This window comes from Chaetura pelagica, unplaced genomic scaffold, assembly GCF_000747805.2.
Source record: "Chaetura pelagica isolate M959 unplaced genomic scaffold, ChaPel_1.0 scaffold121, whole genome shotgun sequence".
Lineage (NCBI taxonomy): Eukaryota > Metazoa > Chordata > Aves > Apodiformes > Apodidae > Chaetura > Chaetura pelagica.
Genome location: NW_009954546.1, coordinates 1,433,535 through 1,453,396, shown reverse-complemented (window position 1 = coordinate 1,453,396; position 19,862 = coordinate 1,433,535). Strand labels below are relative to the sequence as shown.

Here is a 19,862-nt window from a genome sequence, read left to right as displayed (position 1 = left end):
TTTTTTTTTTTTTTTTTTTTTTCTTCCTTTCAACTTAGCTGCCTAATGTTAGACACCTATCCCCCAGTTAAACAACTCCTCTAGGGGATCCTGCTCTGGCAGAGGGTGTTGGACTAGATGATCTTTCGAGTCCCATCCAAGCCCTAACATTCTGTGATTTGCTGATAATAGGCTTTCCTAGAAAAAAGGTGGAGGTAGTAGCTAATTAGTAGCTAGTTCTGGTTCCAACCAGTTCTATTCAACATCTTTGTTGGTAACATGGACAGTGGGATTGAGTGCACCCTCATCAAGTTTCCTGACAGCACCAAGCTGTGTGGTGTTGTTGACATGCTGGAGGGAAGTGAGGCCATCCAGAGGGACCTTGGCAAGACTGGAAGGGTGGGCTTGTGCAAACCTCATAAAGTTCAACAAGGCCGTGTGCGAGGTCCTGCACCTGGTTCAGAGCCCTCCCAAGTGCAAATGCAGACTGGTTGGAAAATGGATTGAGAATATCCCTGAGGAAAAGGACTTGGGAGTGATGGTTGATGAGAAGCTTGACATGAGCCACCAACATGCACTGGCAGCCCAGAAACAAGCCATGTCCTGGGCTGCATCCCCAGCAGCGTGGCCAGCGGGGCCAGGGAGAGGAGTCTTCCCCTCTGCTCCGCTCTAGTGAGACACCACCTCTAGTGCTGGGTCCAGTTCTGGAGCCCCCAACACAAGAAAGACAAGCAGTTTCTGGACCAAGTCCAGAGGAGGGCCATACAGATGATCAGGGGGCTGGAACACCTTTCCTGTGAAGACACACTGAAAGAGCTGGAGTTTAGCCTGGAGAAGAGAAGGCTCTAGGGAGACCACCTAGTAGCCTTCCAATGTCTTGAGGTGCTATAGAAAATCTGGGTAAGGGCTTTTTACAAGGGCATTGAGTGATAGGACAAGAGAGGAATGGTTTCAAGCTGAAAGAAGATTTAGATTGGCTATTAGAAAGGTATTCTTTCCTGTGAGGGTGGTGAGACCCTGGCCCAGGTTGCCCAGGGAAGCCGTGGCTGCCCCATCCCTGGCAGTGTTGAAGGGCAGGCTGGATGGGGCTTGGAGCAGCCTGGGCTGGTGGGAGGTGTCCCTGCCCATGGCAGGGGTGTTGGGACTAGATGATATTTAAGGTCACTGTCAACCTGAACTATTCCATGATTCCATTAATTCAGGTGATGCCCTTCAGGAGAGATATATCTGCAGTTGGAAAAGGAGATGGAATGATTCAGTGTTTTGCTTCCATTTGCCTTTTTAGGGAATTAAAAAGCCCATGCATTCTTGTACTGTCAGGGAAACTGTCAAGTTTGTGTTTCTGTTCCCCCTTTGTTCTGGATTTTCAGAGTGATTGTGGGCAATTCTGTCTGTTAAATAAAGCTGGTGATACTTTTAGCCAGATGGGAGAACATAGCCATGGTTTGCCATGAGCTCAGGCTGCATGTCAGCGTATCCTGAAAAGCCAGAGAAGAAGGTCTAAAAACGGGAGGTTTTCCATGTTTGGTGGTGTAAAAAGGGCTGGAGTATCTTTTTCAACATAATGACTTTACAGTGGATACTGGGGCAAGTTGAACATCAACAAGTTATGTATGGATGAAGTTCCCTAAACACAGGTGTGTGTTGCTATTATAGGCACCCTAAAGTATCCTGGCTGTCCATCAGCTGCCTGCTAGGAAATGTGTGGGACTCCCCTAGGTCCTTTTGTATCTCTAACTTGTCTCACACACTCTGGGATGTCAAGGAAGTACCCTTTGGTTAGACAGGCAAGTCTCTCCCTGTGCCTCAGATTGCTGTCTCTTGACATAATAACCTAATGCAATTGCTTTAAATTTAGCTTAATCACTTCTTTCTGGGGAATGGTTTTCAAATTTAAGACATTGCAGACTAATTTCTGAAAGACTGTAGTAATGAGGCAAGAGCATAATACCTTTGATAGATGGGAATCACAGTGATAGGATGTGAGTTGCAAACAGTTCTTTGAAAACCTTGAAGTTTGACAGGTTGCAATCAACAGCCCAAACATTGGATATTTTGGTTAGGTATCAGGTGTAGGTACAGCCTTTCCAGTGTCTTTCCCCCCCTATTTTATAAGGAGGAGAAAAGATAAATTTTGTATATTATGTGACCTTGCTGGGACTTGTGAGATGCTGGGGTCACCAAGTAAGAGACCTCACCACACCTGGCAGATTGCAGACTCACCCTAGGTGACCAGAAGTTTATCTGAGTGTTTGCAATTCCTGTCACCAAGGGTCATCTCTCTGCTGTGTCCTGACATTGAGCAATGGCTGCAATTCCTTTTAATCGTGCCCTTTCCCTTCCTCATCAATTAGGGCAGAGAGCTTCCACTTGGCTAAACTCACTAACTGCTTTAATGTTGAAGTTTCCTTTTCCATATAAAGACATCCAGCTGAAATTTCATGACTCTTCATGGCTGCACATGAGCAGATTCTCCCTTTCTAGCCCAGTAGATGCTCAAAGTGTTTCTTTTTCAGCTGTTGACAGCAAAAGTGTGAAAAAAAGGCAAAGGCTTTGTGTGTGTGTGCGTCTGTTGGAAAGCGAGTAATTGTGATGAGTCTGTGGGAACTCAACTGGCTGTGTTACCATTTGAGCTCAAGGAGCATTTTGATCAAACCTGGTCTCCCAACCCCTTTCTGCCATGATGTCCAGGTCTAGTAAGATCCAAATCCCCCTTGGTGAAGAACCAAAGCGGTTCAATGTTCCCCAGTAAAGAATCAGTGTAATGTGACGGACCTTGCTGATCAGATCATGCTCAGTCAACCTGATGGGTTGTCAGTGAAAAGGTGGTGTTTAAGCTCAGTATATTTCCCAGACTGTTGACTTTAGGCAAAAAGATTGAGAGGAGAACATGTTTCTGTGGAAATCTCTGTTGGCCCCAGTGTTACAACACTGCAGGGTCTGCTCCAGGAGACTGCAGTGTTGGGTGAGGGCAGGCTCGTGAATTCCTGGCAAGGACTTGCCAGTGGTTATATGGACCATTTGCCCAAATGTGGGTGTCACACCTGTAGGTTTTATTTCACCAAATCTAGCTACACTAGTAAGCACTAACTAGATACTGGTGAACAGAAATGCTGGTGCAAGAGCTTTACCTCGAGTCACTCCAGTCTGAGAATTGTACTCCCTGAGTGTGGTAGACATGTGCTGTCTGTGTGCTTCCTGATCACGTACATGTATGAAAACATCAGGTTAAAATCACCTGTTTCATTTTCTCTTGGCTTGTCAGTATTTCCACTGTGTTTTTCTACACACCTTGCTTTCCTTGTGTCCCTCTGTGGCATCCGTGATGCTGAAAGGTTTAGCCTTTGGGGAAGTCTCCTTGGCATCTTGGGAGGTTCCCCTTGTTGAAGAGTATCTTCAAGAAATGCAGGAAGAGTCCACAGGCTTCTCTAATGCCCTTTGTTTCCTTGCTTCTGGTCATAAATACAAGCCCCTGTTCTTTGGTGAATCAGATTGTGCTGATGTTTCTCTTGTGCTCATGAGTTGTGGTTGCAGAAAAGGGAAAAATGCACAAGTGAAAGACTCAGATCAGGTCAGTCAATATGTACCTTAACTGAAGGAAACTAAAGAATGTGTTAACATCTGATTGATTTGAATCTTGATTTGATTTGAATATGCTGTTGCATATTGGGGTTCCTGGACACAATCAGAGTCTTCGACATGTCTAGCAATGATACAACATTGATGTTGTTGTGTTTGCTATTTGCAAAAAAAACCCTGAAGCAAGATCAGGGATTCATTGCACGAGGAGCTGGTAATGCCCTAGCCTGACTTACTCCTGTCTGGTTGATTTATTCATGAATTCTGTTTCTTTATAAAAATCCACTCCAGGCAATGCCTTTCTTAAAGGATATTGCACTTTCTTGCTGGCTAAATGCATGCAACCTTTGGTCTCATACTGTAGCTGCCTGGATGGGTGATAGTTACAGAGAAACGTGCCATTCGTTGCATGCTTTTGTTCCAAAGTGACACCATCACAAGAACATTCTTTACTGAGATTCCTCATGATGGACATGTAAAAGCTTGTTCACAAACAGAAAGCTGGTGACCAAGTTTCAATATTCATTACTTGGAATGAATGGCCCCTTATTCTAAAACTGGGCAAATTGATGTCAGTGAGACCACTTGTGGGGTTCAGTAATTCCAAGTGAGGTGGAATGTGCTCTGAACAACAGCCATCTGGAGGTGTCTTCCTACCTCCTACTGCTTTGCACTCATGCAGAGTTTATTCCCTGTTTAATTTTTCAGTTGGTATCACCTTCTAGCTTTGTAATGAAAGAGGAATTTGAATCCAGAGATAATTCACTCTGAAGTTAAAACAAAATTAAATTTCAGCAGTTTTAAATATTGGGTCATCCAATGTTAAAAATAGTAGTGAACAGTTGATCTCAAATATCCAATAACTTTGCTTTCTAATCTATCGTGTGAACAACCTGTCACCAGGTGTAGACCTGAAGCAGATTCAGAAAGTGTCCACAAAGCTCCAGGAACTCCAAATAATTTATTGATGGGAAGAGAGATGAATTCTCAGGAGGCAAAATGTTTTTCATTTTCAGCATGCATGCTTATCAACCCTAATTAATAATGATGTCTCTGAGCCTTGTTTTGCTAATGTCTGAGAAGATCAGAGAACAGATCTGTCTATCCTGTGGTGTGCTCTGTTGTGAGAATGCTGGTCACAATTATAAATGCTTTGTAGTATTGAGTCTTTCATTGGTTCTGTTTCTTGTTTTTTTAAAATTAGTATTTAAAAAATAACAAATTCATTGTCACGAGCCATACTATCAGTTCACCATCAAGATCAAGATTTGTATAACTTTTGTTTAAAGAGTAGCTTCCCATTCTCTCAAATACAATCTTAATTTTCTCATGTTGATGTTCTAACACACCAGAAGAAAATTAATTTAGAAATGAAACACTTTTACCAGTTTTACTCTTTTGTATTTTGATGGATTCTGGATATCTTGATTTACAGCAGGACTAAAACAGGTTCAGAGTGATTGTAGTAGAAATTAAAAATCAAATGGTAATATCTTGAGAGCATAGAGGTTTTACAAAACACCATCTCTTAACAAACCCTGAGTGTTGGACCTAAAATCATTGATGGCAATACTTTATTATAGACTAGACACCAGTTTTTTGAGGGGAAAAAACCAAACCCATTCTCTTTAATGTTTTCTAGGACAGTGATAAATTACTCTTTACATTCAATTACTTTCTGAAATCTATTTTTTTTATGTCTACTGATATGTTGGCTGTCTCAGTAACACTTTTTTGCTCAGTAACTATTGGGAAAGTGCTTGCTCCAGAGGCTGTAAAGATCATTTGTTGTGTCTCTGTCAGGTCCTGCCAGTATTTCAGGGAACAGGAGGTGGATAGGGAGGAAACTAGTACAGGAGAGTGGGTGGCAGCATGGAGCGTTTGTCTGTGAATGCAAGACCTCAGCTCAGCTTATAAATGATCCCCTGGGCCTTGTAGATAAATACAGACTTGTATGGTGACATCGGCTGGGAAAGGCAAACACTTGCTGACGATTGTAGGCTAATCCTTCAGGATACTAATTGCCAGAAAACTAAGGAAGCATTATTTTAGGGACAGCTTGTTTCACTTCGCAAAGGGGAAAAACGTTGCACTGGATTTATTTTTATTTGCTGAGCTTTACCCTCTCCTCTTGTGCCCTGTGTCAGAATGTAAAGATTTATCTTCCTTGTTGTTCTTGGGGCTTTTTCTTTCAGTCTTGCTTTGTGTTTTCCCATGATACCTCTGTAGAGTGGTGTGAAAATACAACCTAATTTTTATTTTTATGAATGTACAAATAAATAGGTATGTGAGTTTTACACCATTAACTGTTTAAAGCTTTGGGACTAACTAGCTTCTTTTCATCTGGTTCACATTTTTGTGAAAGGTGAAGCTTTGCAAAGATTATATTTTTTTCATTCTTTCATGACATTTGGAAAACTTTTAAAAGGTCCTAGAGACACTGCCCCACCAGTGAAAATCCCCAGCTGAACCAAGCCTTTACCCCTTTGCTGAGGGTTTCATTTACTGGCATTTCTTCAGCATGCTTCTGGAAGAGAAGGCACCTTAATGTCCTTGACCTGAGAGCTGCTTCCCTGAGTTCGTCGTCCAAAAGCACTTACCTGAACAGTATTTTCCATGATACAAGTCAACAGTGTGTAAATCCTGGCCCAGTCACTGTCGGGGGCACAAGTCCAAACAGCTTCTCATGGGGCTGGGGTTTCACAACAGTCACGAGGAACCCAACCCACATGTTGGATTTGCAGTAGAGCAGGAGAGGGACTGGTGGTCTGTGTTGTGTGGCCTCTCAGTCCAAATGACAATCTACAAGATGAAGCAGAAGGCTAAGCAGTGCAATGGAAGATGTGAGAGTTTTATATTGACCACAAAAGCCTACAAAAGCTTTGAAAACCTGGAATACAGCTGAGTGTACTGAAGAACTAGAGTCATGGATGGTCTTGATGAAGCTTTGGGTCAATGAAGCAGGATGACTGAGAGGAATCCCTGTTCCAAGGCCCAGAACCAAGTCTCTGGACCACAAATGTCCTTCTCTAATTGTAAGGTTCATAATATGCTCTTAAGAGTCGTTATTAGTTTCCCAGGAATTTATGCCTCCCCATAAATTATTATACTGTTGCTTATTATTTGAGGTGCATTGCTTCATGAGAATGGCAATCCTGGACTAGGACTTTATTGTGTTAAGTAGTATATTAAGATAAAGCAGGAAAGATGGTTCCCAGGGAGTGATTTCATTTGTGTACTTTCTGAGGAAAGAAAAATGTCATTTAAAAATGGGAGGAAATTTTGTGAGTGGACAAGTAATTTGCCTATTACAGGTATGCATGAAGTTGAGAACCAGAAGTAGCAGAGGGCTCCATATTTTCAGCATATGCAGCTCTGCCTTCTCAGTGTTTAGTTTAATTTGTTTTCCGCTGCTTCTCCCAAAAGGTAGGCAGCTCATCAATGTTTAACTCCTCTTACCCTTTGATTTTTTTTTTTTATTTTTTCTCTTTGTTTAACTTTTCTGGTGTCTCTTTGTGAGCTCAAGTGTTACTGAGAAGTTGGATGCTCCTGTCCTTCTGAATGTCTGTTTTTGGTTTTAATATGACAAATGTATGCCTCCTCTGGAAACTATATCCATGCTGCAGAGTAATTATTTAGTGAATGGGGGATCCAGTTAATGTTGGCAAGGATCAGATTAATCATTATTAATCATGACCCCTCCGACAGTAACCTCATCCGTTGCCTAAGTGCTGCTCTTTATTAAGAAGTAATAGCTATTAGGGGATGGCTGGGACACTGCTCTCATTGCACCAGCAAAGGGCTCAGGACTTCTGACAGGAGAGAGAGGAACTTGGTTCAAAATTAAAAATAGATGCACATGGTCCACGTTCCAGAAACAAAATAGGCAGCTTCCCCTGTGGGCTTCTGCAGCCTCATCTGAGTGTCCTCCTTTCCTCTGAAGGCTCCTGAGAGTTTGCCTCTTTCCAAAGATTGCATTCAGTGTTGGGGATGAAATAATCTCTCATTATTTCAGCAGAAGCACAATGAGCTAAATACTGGATTGAAACTAATCTTCTGAACTCCCTGTCATCCCCAGCCTCGACCCTCACCCCCTAAAACCCACCCTAATTACTTTTTCAAATGTTTTTCTTGAAGATGCAGAAAGGACTAGAGGAAATAAAAATGTCTTTTGTCTCCATCTACCTCTTCAATACCTGGAGGGTAGCAGTAGAAACTTGGAGCAAACCTGCTATACTCTTTTGATGTCTGCCAGTGGTGTTGTGGGAGCAACATTGTTTAATGGTTGAAGGAGTTTATTGAAGAATAAAAGTACCAGCAAAGACAAAGGGTGCAATACAAATTATCTGGTAAACCGCTGTCAAATTTTACGTGCTCAGGGCTACTGGTAATTTCCCGTCTTAAAAAAACAGGGGGAGTTTGGAGGGGAGGGAAGGAGCGTAAAAAGTACATAAATAAACCCACTTCTTCAAATAGCTGACTGGCCTGGCCCGAGCTGTGTCAGAGCAAAGTACCTTTGGCAGCCAGCACAGCAATATCTGATAAGGGTGTAGCAGAGAGCTGAGACCAGGTTTCAGAGAATCTGCCCTCTCTTCATGGGCTCTTCCTTGCATTCTTCAACTTGTCAGCTAAAAAGGCACTGAAGCACAAAATGAGGGAGTGCAAAGGCTCCCACACTCCATCTGAGCAAGTCTGGATCACACTCCCACAGTTAATGTTTCTCTCCACTAAAAGAAATAACAATAATAAAAATAAATAAAAGCATTGGCTAACTTGGTAATACATGAGTGAAAGAAAGCAGGAGGAGAGAACTGAGGAAATGAAAGTATGCTGTCCACCACCTCCTGCTTTGAGTTTAATGTCAGTTTGAATCTCTACTTGAAAAATCGTTGGATTCTGCATGGGTTATAAAGAGCTAAAACAAGAAGTAAAACACAAAGAGAGAGGCTGTTAAATGTCTGAGTTGCTTGGGCAGTAAAACATCCTGAAAAATATTCTGTTTGTTGAATGAAGCAGGCTAGACGATCATACAAGAAGCACAGGGCTATAGGAAACTGTCCTAGATCACCCAGGCGTTTGAGATCTCAAGCTGTTATATAGCACCTCCAATGAACACAACCCTTTTGGCACTGTTACTTATTAAAAAAAAGAAACCTCACAGCTTTGCCCTTAGGCTTATCCCAATTATTAATCTTTTACTTTCCACAGTAGTCACTCATGTAATACTTTTGAATCATGTTCCTGTTGCCAGATCATAGTGTTCCCCCCCACCTCATAACATTAGTGTTGGTCTCAGCAAGATGGGCCACCTGTGCTTTTCCATTCAACCACCCCCATTTTCTTGCTGCAGGTGTTGCCAGAGGGGGAAAATAGTTCTACTTGGTAAACCAAAATGCTGTAGAAAATTTAATCTCAGAAAACTTCTTTTTATAAGCTGTAATTCTCTTCTCATTGGGATCTGACTGGGGACAATAGGTATTTGAATGAGAGACTTACCAGCTGCCTTTTTTTCTGGATCTTCATGCAGCAATTTTGCTTTGGTAATTGCTAAATCTAGTGTTAAGCATTTGTGTTCCTGGTGGCTGGTAAAGTTTGGGTTTTTTTTTTTGTTTTGTTTTATTAATCCATTGTGTGGTACAGAAGCAGTTGTGAAATGGAAGTTGGGTGGCTAAGTTCCCGTTCTTTGGATTTATGTGAGTTTTGGAAGGAATGATGTTATGAAAGAAACTTCCTAAATGTAAGACTCCGAACAAAAAAGATGGAGGTTATGGATGTGCTTTACAAGTTCAGCTGTAGTAGGTTTGTGTTGCAGCAGAGTTACACCTCCCTTCATACAATGCCATTGGTGAGCTGACATTTCTAATGACCTTTTATAATCACCTATTTCCCTTTCTCACTTATTTTATGAATAGTCTTGTACTCACTTCAAGAGTTTCCTACCTTGTAGTCTCCTCTTACAGCTCATATTCATTTAAAAATAGGTTGGGCTTCCTGTAAAGTGTAGCACAGTGTAGACTGAAGTTCAATAGGGCCTTTCTACAGGAAGGTGGGGACCAAAAAACTCGTGGTTCTTTTTCTTTTTTTCTTTCTTTGCAGGAAAGGCTTCAGAAATTGCAGTCAGCAAATTGTCTTTTTTCTTTTTTTTTTTCCTTTTTTTTTTTTCTTTTGAAGCCATTCTGAATGCATGCTCTAACATGGTGTTCTGCCCTTGTTTGAGATGTAAAATTTAGGGTTCTGACCTTTAGTAGTGAGTGATGATCCCATGTCACTTTTCCTCCTGAGCTGGAACATGCGAGTCCTGGCAATGATATTTTGTCCAGACTCTCATTCGGGAAGTGTGTTCTGCCAACTTTACTTGACCCTGTGCCTTCAGTGGGACAAATTATTCTTCACTTCTTGCCCTAAATTGCTGTGGGGTGCCACCTTGCATTGATGGGTCCTTTGTTCCACCTCGGAGGTAGGTTCATTTCAGTGGTGGATGAAGGGAAGCTGTACAGGTTTGAAAGGAAATTTGAGAGCCCTCTGAATGAAAAGTGCTTCACACATGAAAAAATTAGTGTTATCAATTGTCATCATCAACCTCAAATCCTGGATTTGAAAGGGTCATTTATACTCCTCAAAGGCAAACACGCAGCAGCATGCTAAAAGAGAACTAAAGCTGCTGAAGAAAATGCTTTCTCATGTAATTTCAGGCTCTGCAATCCCAAGGAGCATTAATAACTGTTTCATTGTTTTCACTTACCTCTCTACATGGGCAGAGAGGAAAGGAGTTGGAACAGAAAAGGTGCACTGCTGAGATTCTTCAAGTCATCCCATACTCTCCACATTAGCAGCTTACCCGCTGTGAGGAGACACCGGCAGGGCAGGGACAACATGCAGGTGAATAAGGAAAAGGCATAGATGAAGATTTAGACATATCTATTTATGATATAGCAAGGGCCATCTTTCCCCATCACGTTCAGTCATTTTGGCTGCATTTGCTGCCTTTCCCACTCTGTCTTGTTCCCATTTTCCCACATCAAATGCCAACGTGTGAAGACACCATTGCAGAGTCAGTATCAGTCAGCCACCTTTTAGGTGACAGGTGTCACATGGATCCAGATCACATCTACTCTGAGGTTTGTGCAAACTCAGTGGCCTGCTCAGAGCTGCTGAGAGCTGTGAGGAGAAAGGAAAGATGGCAGATGGCAGATGGAGAGAAGGACCCACTCATTGGTTAAAGTGTTGTGCTTGCAACTTTGTGAAGTACTTCACGCCAACTCAGCAGGGGTTCAAATTGCTACCCAAGCAGAACGGTGGCAGTCTGCAGCCTTCTTTTACTTACACTATGCCAGAATCAGTGTCAAGATGATGAAAATCAAGTCTTGAATCTCAGCAGGTCATCTGTGTAGAATTGTACCCAATATGGTTGTTCTGCATTCATTGAATACTCAGTCATGACACTGGTTGATCATGGTAAATGTATTCAGCTGAATTTTCTGGCGGCTCAGGCAATGACTCTGATTTTCTCATGGGAGCCTGTTCTGCTGTTGGGTTGACCATGCTGATATCAACATTTTTGCATTGCTCCCTCTAAACAGTCTTTCATTCCTTACAACTTTTACTCTTCCTTATATCCCACGTTGTGAGTTTCCTGTTCATGCATACAAGTCTGGTTTGGTGAGAGACAGCAACAACCTGAGATACACATGTACCTGAAATTTAAAGTTTCCCTATATTGATCCAAAGCAGTTTTATAAACATTATCTTCAGTAAAACACTCATAAAGCTGTGTCAAATAAAACTGTAATCAAAGTGGTCTTTCTGGAAGAAAAAACAAACAAACAAACAAACAAAAACCAACGCAAACCAAAACAAAAACAACAACAACAACAAAAACACCACCCCTTGTGCAGGGGAGAAATAATTCAATCTGTAGTTGTGAAGTTCTTATAGAAGGTGGAAGAAGAAGTAGTTCTGTGCCTGAGGAGTCATCTTAGCCTTCAGAGATACGGGTTCAATCCTTCAGTCTGACACAGGTTCCTGCACAACCAGATGTGTGATTTCATTCCTGCAAGACCTCATCTCATTTTTTAAAGCAGAGAAAGTAGCATGGATATCCTTCCTAAAGAAGAAGTTAAAGACTGGGAAGTACTTGGGTGTTACCATGGTGTAGGCCTTGCCTGAGGTAGGTTAACCAGTTTGAAAAGTAGCATGGCTCCTGCTAGCATCCTAACAGGGGTGTTTTATTCCTTTTTTTATGTTGTATCTTGAAAGGAACCAGACAAAAATCAGATCTAATGTAAGGGAGAAAAAAAAGTAAAAGAAAAAGCCATATGATTTGCTGCAGAACTTAATCCCTTTTGCAACTGGTTCCAGCCTGGAGAATATATTCACAGCTGTGTTATAAACCCTCAAAACCAGACAACATAACCTTAACTAACACAACATCACTAAGGCACTGCGGTAATGGGATCATTCTGCTATGGCTTATGGGCATGTTTTAAGTGCCATCAGTTTAGTCTACAACTGGTCGCTGTTAAGTGCAAAACCATTTTAGCAACTGCATCTTACATGCAGGAATGATTTAATATTAATAGGTTTTCTTTTGTTGAGAAAAAATACGGAAAGTGAAAAGCCACAGGAAACCTCACTCTCTTCCTCATGTAGTGAAGTTCTGTTTTGGAGGGCTGCAGGATTAGTCTAGCAGCTGACTATTGGTGTAGGTGGCCAGCAAATCAGCTGTCATTCTCCAGTGCTGAGCTGTTCTAAAAACTCAGCCAAGTTATTTCACTGTAGTTTTTCTTCTTAGTGTTATCTCCTCAAGGATATAAATTATTTGACAGCATAGTTATTTCACTCCATTTTGGGATGGGTGACTACCTGCATGGCACTGAGACTGAGCAAACAGGGAAAATCTATGAGGGATGAGGCTTTGTGTTTTGTTCCACCAAAAAGGCCCATCATTACTATTTTGGTAGTTGATGTCAAGCCCTTTAAAAAGAGCTCAAAATATTTTGCAGTTGAGTGGGAAATATGATTACCCTACCCTGAAGCTAGGGTCAGAAAAGATGATAAAATTAACTTTCCTGACCCTATGTCCTTCTCAATATGCCCTGGACTGCTTGGTGTTTTACCTTGTCACATTGTAGGCATGGGGAAATGTGATGAAGTGGTACAAAAGTTTCCATTTGGATATAGGTACTTATGTTGTCTGTAGTTGTTACAGGCCAAGACCTGGGTAAGAGTCCTGAGGCTGCCCAATTATCCATGTAGACAGGATGACAAGTAGATGCTAGCCATTTTCTATGAACTGTGCATTCCCTGGTGCTGCAGGGTTGGAGCTGTTGGAGGCTTTTTGTGGGTCGTTTCTATGGTGTGACTTCACATGACTGTCTGATCTGTGTTGAGGCGTCCTTGCCTCCCTCCAGTGACTCTGTCGGGAACAGAGGCTCTGAGTTGAACCACAGCTATCTTCATACAGAAGTTGATAGAAATATCTTTCTCAGCATCCTCCCTAGAGGTCAGTGGTTAGAAAACAAGGGAATGATTCCTAGTGAATAACAACCTGCAAAAGCTTTCATATTCTCTTTTCATGATTATCAAATCATGCTGAAGAGGCTGCAAGGCAAAGAAAGTCTCAAGCTTCATTTTCAAGAAGCTGCTAGGATGAAGACAGGGCATTTCAAAATCAATACTGAACCTTGTATTCTGAAGAGCAAATGGGAGAGCTATTGTAAGCTGCTTTACTTCTCATCTATATTCATACCTTAAGCCCTGTCGTTTGGATTTATCCTCTGTGACCCATAGTGACACCAGGAAAAGTCCTTCTTTTTAATTCTGTGGCAAAAAAAAAACAACAACAACAACACTGCAGGGTAGGATATTCCCACAGAAGTTTAGTGCTGAAGCATTTCATGTTGAGCACCAGATTTTAATGTCTTCTCCCCCTACTGTTTGTCCCCTTCCTCCCTTCTCTCCTGTTACACATCAATTATCTGTTTTCCGAGAGCCTGGGACACAAACAGTGTAATCCTAGAGAGAAAGGATGCTGATACAGCCAATCTTGCATGTAACTGCCAATCCTGCATATGACTACAGCTCAGTCCTTGGAGATGCCATCACTATATCCAACAATAGGCTTTAGCTGATGGGAGTGTTTGCACTAGACTGGAGAAAGCAATGGAAGCGGTAATCTAAGAACCTAGCTTTGCTGCCGTTGGGTGATCTGTTGTATCTCCATCCATTTCTCCTATTTTAGGTGGCTTTCTAAACTTCTTTTTCCTTTATTACTTCTTGGTTTATTTTATCTTGGCATTTACTGCATCCTACATATAATTTCCTCACTGGCAATATTTTTAATTGTGACCTGGAAATTAACCTCAGACCTGACTCAGTCAACACAACTCAACTATTCATGGCACATAAAGGAATGGTGTTAAATTAACTAATTATTTTAAAATAAGGGTGGCTGCCTGCATAGACTGCTTTTTGGAGAAAATGCCACAGGTTCAAACACTATTCTCTTAAGCATCCTTCAGAAGTGATTTCTGGGTTTATTGAGCTTTTATACTTTTGGTTTGGAAGTCAGGAACACATTTAGGGGAGGTGGTGTTAGTCACCTCCAGAAAAATCCCACAACAGTATATTCAGGAGGAGCTGATGAACAACAATTTACTTCTGGCAAGTCCAGGCAGAGACAGCTTGTTCCAGCAGCACCATTTCCCTGCTTCTGTGTTTATATTGAACTGGACTTGAGATCACATGATACTCTGCTGGCAAGTTTGGGAATGAATTTTGGTGGGAACCTAGTACTTTCTCTCATCTGCTAAGCCCTTATTAAACCCCACCATTACTTTTTCTTACTCCCTTCTGGACTTTGAATTACACTGCAGTGAACATAGGACACGTGAGTAAGAGCTTAAGGTCTTGCTCTCTTGGGTGGTCCCATTAAAAGACCAGGTTTGCTGTCTTGGCTGCAGAGCTATTCCAAACTTTGCTGCTTTTTTTTTTTTTTTTTTTTTTTTTTTTTTTTTTTTTTTTTTTCCCCCCCTTTTTTTCCCCCCCTTTTTTTGTTCTTTTTTCTTTTCTTTTCTTTTCTTTTTTTTTTCTTTTTTTCTTTTTCCCATGCCCAATCTGTTAATATGTGCTTTAACCAGTTAACTTTAGAACCAAAATATTAACTTCATAGGAGGCAGCTTTTTTGAAGGTTCATAAAATATGTATTGGAGCTGGGAATATAAAATGCTCCTATTTTGTAGCAGACAAAATGTATAAAGTGCTGAGTGAAAATTGAGAGGGACCCAACTTAAACCTTTGAAAATCACTGCCAGTTCCAATATGCTGTATTTATTTTGACTTGGAAGGCGCAATTCAGTCCAGATGAAGTCACTTGGTTGGGAGCACACGTGTTCGTGTGGAGCTGGGAGGGATGGGTGGAAGGGAAGCCTGCAGGATGCTTCAGCTCTGAGGTGTTGAGCTGCCAGGGAGCAGCAGTGTTTCTTTTTTTTTTTTTTTTTTTTTTTTTTTTTTTTTTTTTTTTTTTTCCCCCAGCATTTCTCACCTGCCTTTTTTGTTCTTTTTTCTTTTCTTTTCTTTTCTTTTTTTTTTCTTTTTTTCTTTTTCCCATGCCCAATCTGTTAATATGTGCTTTAACCAGTTAACTTTAGAACCAAAATATTAACTTCATAGGAGGCAGCTTTTTTGAAGGTTCATAAAATATGTATTGGAGCTGGGAATATAAAATGCTCCTATTTTGTAGCAGACAAAATGTATAAAGTGCTGAGTGAAAATTGAGAGGGACCCAACTTAAACCTTTGAAAATCACTGCCAGTTCCAATATGCTGTATTTATTTTGACTTGGAAGGCGCAATTCAGTCCAGATGAAGTCACTTGGTTGGGAGCACACGTGTTCGTGTGGAGCTGGGAGGGATGGGTGGAAGGGAAGCCTGCAGGATGCTTCAGCTCTGAGGTGTTGAGCTGCCAGGGAGCAGCAGTGGGAGCAGGGCAGGCAGCCCGTCCCTGTGTTGATTCTGGCATCAGACCGTAACGCTGGGGTGGAGGTGTTGTAATGTTTACGTTGATTTCTTTAAAGGTAGGTGGGACAGTGTAGCTATTGTATCCTCAGCTGTTTGCTGGGTAGGGTAAGTGGAGGCAAAGCTGGACATGCTCTGAGAATCTGGGGACAGGGGAATGCATTTAGGTAGGGGCATCTGTAGTAGTTATTCCTATTACTCCTTGAGGCAGAGAGCCTGTTTTTTCTTTTGCAAGGCTCTCTCTTTCAGCTAGCTGTTTTTAACCCTTGCCCTGCTCAGCACCATTTTACTTTCCTCTCCCTTTGCTCCTGTATTTTCCCTTGCTCTCTCGTTACCAAGATTAATAGCTCAGCCATTTGCCTCTATGAAATTTCACTTTTCTCTCCTGGAGCTCCATCCCTGCTTCTCATTGCATCATCACAGCAGGTAGGAAAGGCTCCTGTGCCCTCCGTAAGAAGCCTCATCCTCCTCACTCCCCACCTCCCTGCCAGAAGCCTGTTTGCCAACACTTTGCACGAGGAAGCTGCCTCTATAAAAATAAACCACGCTGAAATTTGAGAGACAGAAACCACGCCAACCTCACACTTCATTATTGGTAATGGCAACCTATTTGATTTCCATTTTGCAAACAGTAGCCTGCATATGTTCCTCACCATGTAGCCCTTCTCCCTGCACCAGTTTCTGTGCAAATTCAGGTTCCCTTTGCCTGATGCTTAGTGCACTTTGTGGTTTGCTTGCTCTGAGCCACGGACACCCCTGCTTCACAATTAAAGTATGGAAAAAGCCTGTTAAGTCACTAATTTAATTGCCTGGTTACTCACTGCCAACACAAGGTCACCATCTGCAATGGGCTTGAGACTCTTCTCTCTTCTCTTTAACCTTTATAATTTTTTTTTCCTTACATCTGACTTTTATTACTGATCTACACCAGGGAAAGGAAGCAGAGACAGGCCCATATTTCCCTTTTTTGTCCCCAAAATGCACTGCCACATGGGCATTGCTTGAAGTGGGCTGGCCATGCAGACACACACTGCTGCATCCTCAGTGCTGCCCAGCTGTTACAGCAGAAGTCTGGGCTGAGGATTTAGTATGAAAACAAATTTTCCAGGAGATGTCTCTAATTAAAAATCAAAACAAAAACAAAACAAAACAAAAAAGGTAAAGGGGAAGAAGTAAGATAAACCAAGGTTTATATCACCAGTGTGAATACTGCATTGCTGCCCTTGAAGCCTACATGAGCTGTGGGTCCATTTCTCCATCATGCACAGGGGGGGTCTCTCAGCCGGGTTCTACAAAAGGTGGCAGTGGCAAGGGGCCTCCAGGAGGGCTTGAGAAGGGGGGACACACTGAGGGCCCAAGAAGGAGCTGCCTGTATTGACTTTCACTCGATTTACTGGAGCAATTGAGTTTGTCAGTGAAATGCGAGATGGGCTCAATCAGCTGCCACACTGAGACACTCTTGTCACTACTGTCAATAGCGTTGAGTTTCTGATCGTTTCTCAGATTAGCTACGCACCAGAACATCAAATGAAAAGCTGTTTGGGGCACGGGGAGGGGAGAAACTCTAAGCAGTTACCTAGGAATCGGTTTACAAACTTCAAAGTGCTGTCAGGTTTGTTCTGATGGCGTATAGCAGTGCGTGGGGAGCAGTAATGCCTTTGGAGTGTAATGTAGACTCCCCTCTTCAGCCCCATGTTCACTCACGGACCAGGAGGCCGGGATGGGAGAAGAATAGAGGCATGTCTTCTGAGTGGCATGCAAATGGCCTCCCTCCGCTGGAAGAGCTGCTCTTTGGCTTGATGGAATAAGTTGCTTTTCTTATCATACCTTTCATCCTGGAGGACTCTTCTACATTTCTCTTGGCACTGAAATGAAGCCTTTTTCTGTTGGAGCTGGGTCACAAAAAGCCATTACCCCCAACAATAGGGCAGGAGTGAAAAGAAGGGGGACAAGTTTGTCATGCAGAAATGATGAAGGGAGGTGTGTGTGTGCGTCCACTTAGCCTGTTTGAACAGGTTTTGGCAGTGCTGAGCCTCAAGTGTGCTGCTTTTTTGTTGTTGTCCTTGTTTTGTTTTGTATAACAAGGCAAGAGCTTTGTAGCCCATTAAGTTCTTCCAAGACTTTTTCCTTGAAGTTTAACCAGCTGGATCTGGGACAACTTTTGTTGAGAATGTTTCCATCATAAGGGATACCAATATGACTGTCTCTATTTATGGGAAGAATAGCCCATCAGGAGACTCTTTTTCTAAAAAAAAAACCAAACCACCAACTTCAAGGATTTGAGAAATTTCTCTTCTCTGTTGCAGCTGAAACAGCTTATGGCAAGGTGAACTCAGCCACTTACACAGAAGCCAAGAGGGTAACGTTAATCCTATTAGAAAAGTAATCTACCACCAAAAAATAATAATAATAGGGGTGGAGAAAGAATCCTTTGGAGGCAAATTCTCAGTAATTCCTGTGAATTTACTCTTTTCATCTCAAGGTTGAGATGTTAAACATTTTGCTATCAATACATGAATTACAAGATTACTACTTTCCTTCCACTCTCATAAAGAAATTAGGGAGGGAAAAGCCAGGTTTTATCACTATTGCTAGAGGGTAGCGTCTTTTAGTGAATACTCTTGTTTTTTGATAAACACTGTCTCAAAGAGTGAAGAACTGTTCACATAGAGAGGACTACCCTGAATAGCACTAATCCAGATTTCTTTCAATGAATACAATTTTAAAATTTCTGGCTTTTTTCCCTGTTACCTAATTACAAGTCAGGCCAAGTGCAAGGTCCTGCACCTGGGTCAGAGCAGTCCCAAGCACAAACACGGATTGGGTGCAGAGCAGGTTGAGAACAGACCTGAGGAAAAGGACTTGGGAGTGATGGTTGATGAGAAGCTCACCATGAGCTGGCACCATGTGCTGGAGCCCAGAAACCAACTATGTCCTGGGCTGCATCCCCAGCAGTGTGGCCAGTAGGGCCAGGGAGGGGATTGTCCCCTCTGCTCTGCTCTGCTGAGACCCCCCTGCAGGGCTGGGGCCAGGGCTGGGGTCCCCAGCACAGGAAGGACATGGAGGTGCTGGAGAGAGTCCGGAGGAGGCCACGGAGATGATGAGAGGGCTGGAGCAGCTCTGCTCTGGAGACAGGCTGGGAGAGTAGGGATTGTTCAGCCTGGAGAAGAGAAGGCTCCAGGGAGACCTTATAGCATCTTCCAGTACCTGGAGGAGCTACAGGAAAGCTGGGGAGGGGATTTTGGCAACATCAGGGAGTGACAGGACAAGGGGGAATGGTTTTAAGCTGAAAGAGGACAGATTTCTGTTAAATATTAGGAAGAAATTCTTTCCTGTGAAGGTGGTGAGACACTGGAACAGGTTGCCTAGGGTAGCCCTGGGTGCCCCGTCCCTGGAAGCATTCAAGCCAGGCTAGGTGAGGCTTGGAGCAACCTGTTCTAGTGGAAGAACCCTGCCCATGGCAGGGTTGTTGGACTCATTGATCTTTAAGGTTGCTTCCAACCCGAATCTGTCTGTGATTCTTTGCTTTTGACTTCAAAACATCAAAGATTCATCTCTTCATCATTCAGGATCACTACTATCCTTCCCAAGTGGCAGCTGCAACTGTATTTCACTACTTAATATTTAGGCAAATCTCTGTCCATACAAATCATACCTTCCCTCCATTTTAGTTGCTCAGAAAAACCCACCCCAGTCCAACTGAAATGTTTATGTAGGACTGGTCTTTAATATCAGAGGCCAACCTGTGTCTTTTTCTTGGTGGCATGAATATGAAAGAGCCATAGAGAAGCAGGAGAAGGACAACAGAAAATAAAAAAAAAAAAACCAACACAAAAAACACAACAAAACCCAAACACCCCACATTTGCCTTATAGAGTATTTCAAAGCAAGTGCTGGATACATAACTTTGTTTGACCTTTTCCTTAGATTAGTGGTATAGGCAGCTGCTGTGCTTGTATTACACATTCCATACGACTGACTCGTGAGCAAGGTAGGTGTGTGCGTGCATGTGTGCACGCACGTGTGTTTGTTATTTAACCTGTCAGCCAAAGGTCTTCAGTGCTGATTTTAGCTCTTTCTGTTTTTTCATAGTTTCCAAGGGGAGGTGTAGTTGTTTGTGGGTTTTGTTTATGTTCACTGGGTGGCAGGAAACCAAAGAGCTTTCAGTGAATTCTGATACATTCTGGATGTGAGGTGTGAATCTCCATCCATTTCTGTCTAAAAGCTTTCATTAAGTATGAAAAAAGAGGGAGAAAATAAACATCTCTCTGCTTTCCTGCTGCAGAGAGA

At 42.3% G+C, this 19,862-nt stretch overlaps 1 protein-coding gene across 1 annotated transcript in view; it reads left to right on the top strand.

The window, feature by feature from the left end:
* Positions 1-19,862, top strand: part of SETBP1 (SET binding protein 1) — a 271,244-nt gene that overhangs the window by 33,762 nt on the left and 217,620 nt on the right. Inside the window, exon 2 of the mRNA XM_010005038.1 lies at positions 3,471-3,550. Coding sequence (XP_010003340.1) covers positions 3,471-3,550 — 80 coding nt within the window. The remainder of the gene's footprint in view (positions 1-3,470; positions 3,551-19,862) is intronic.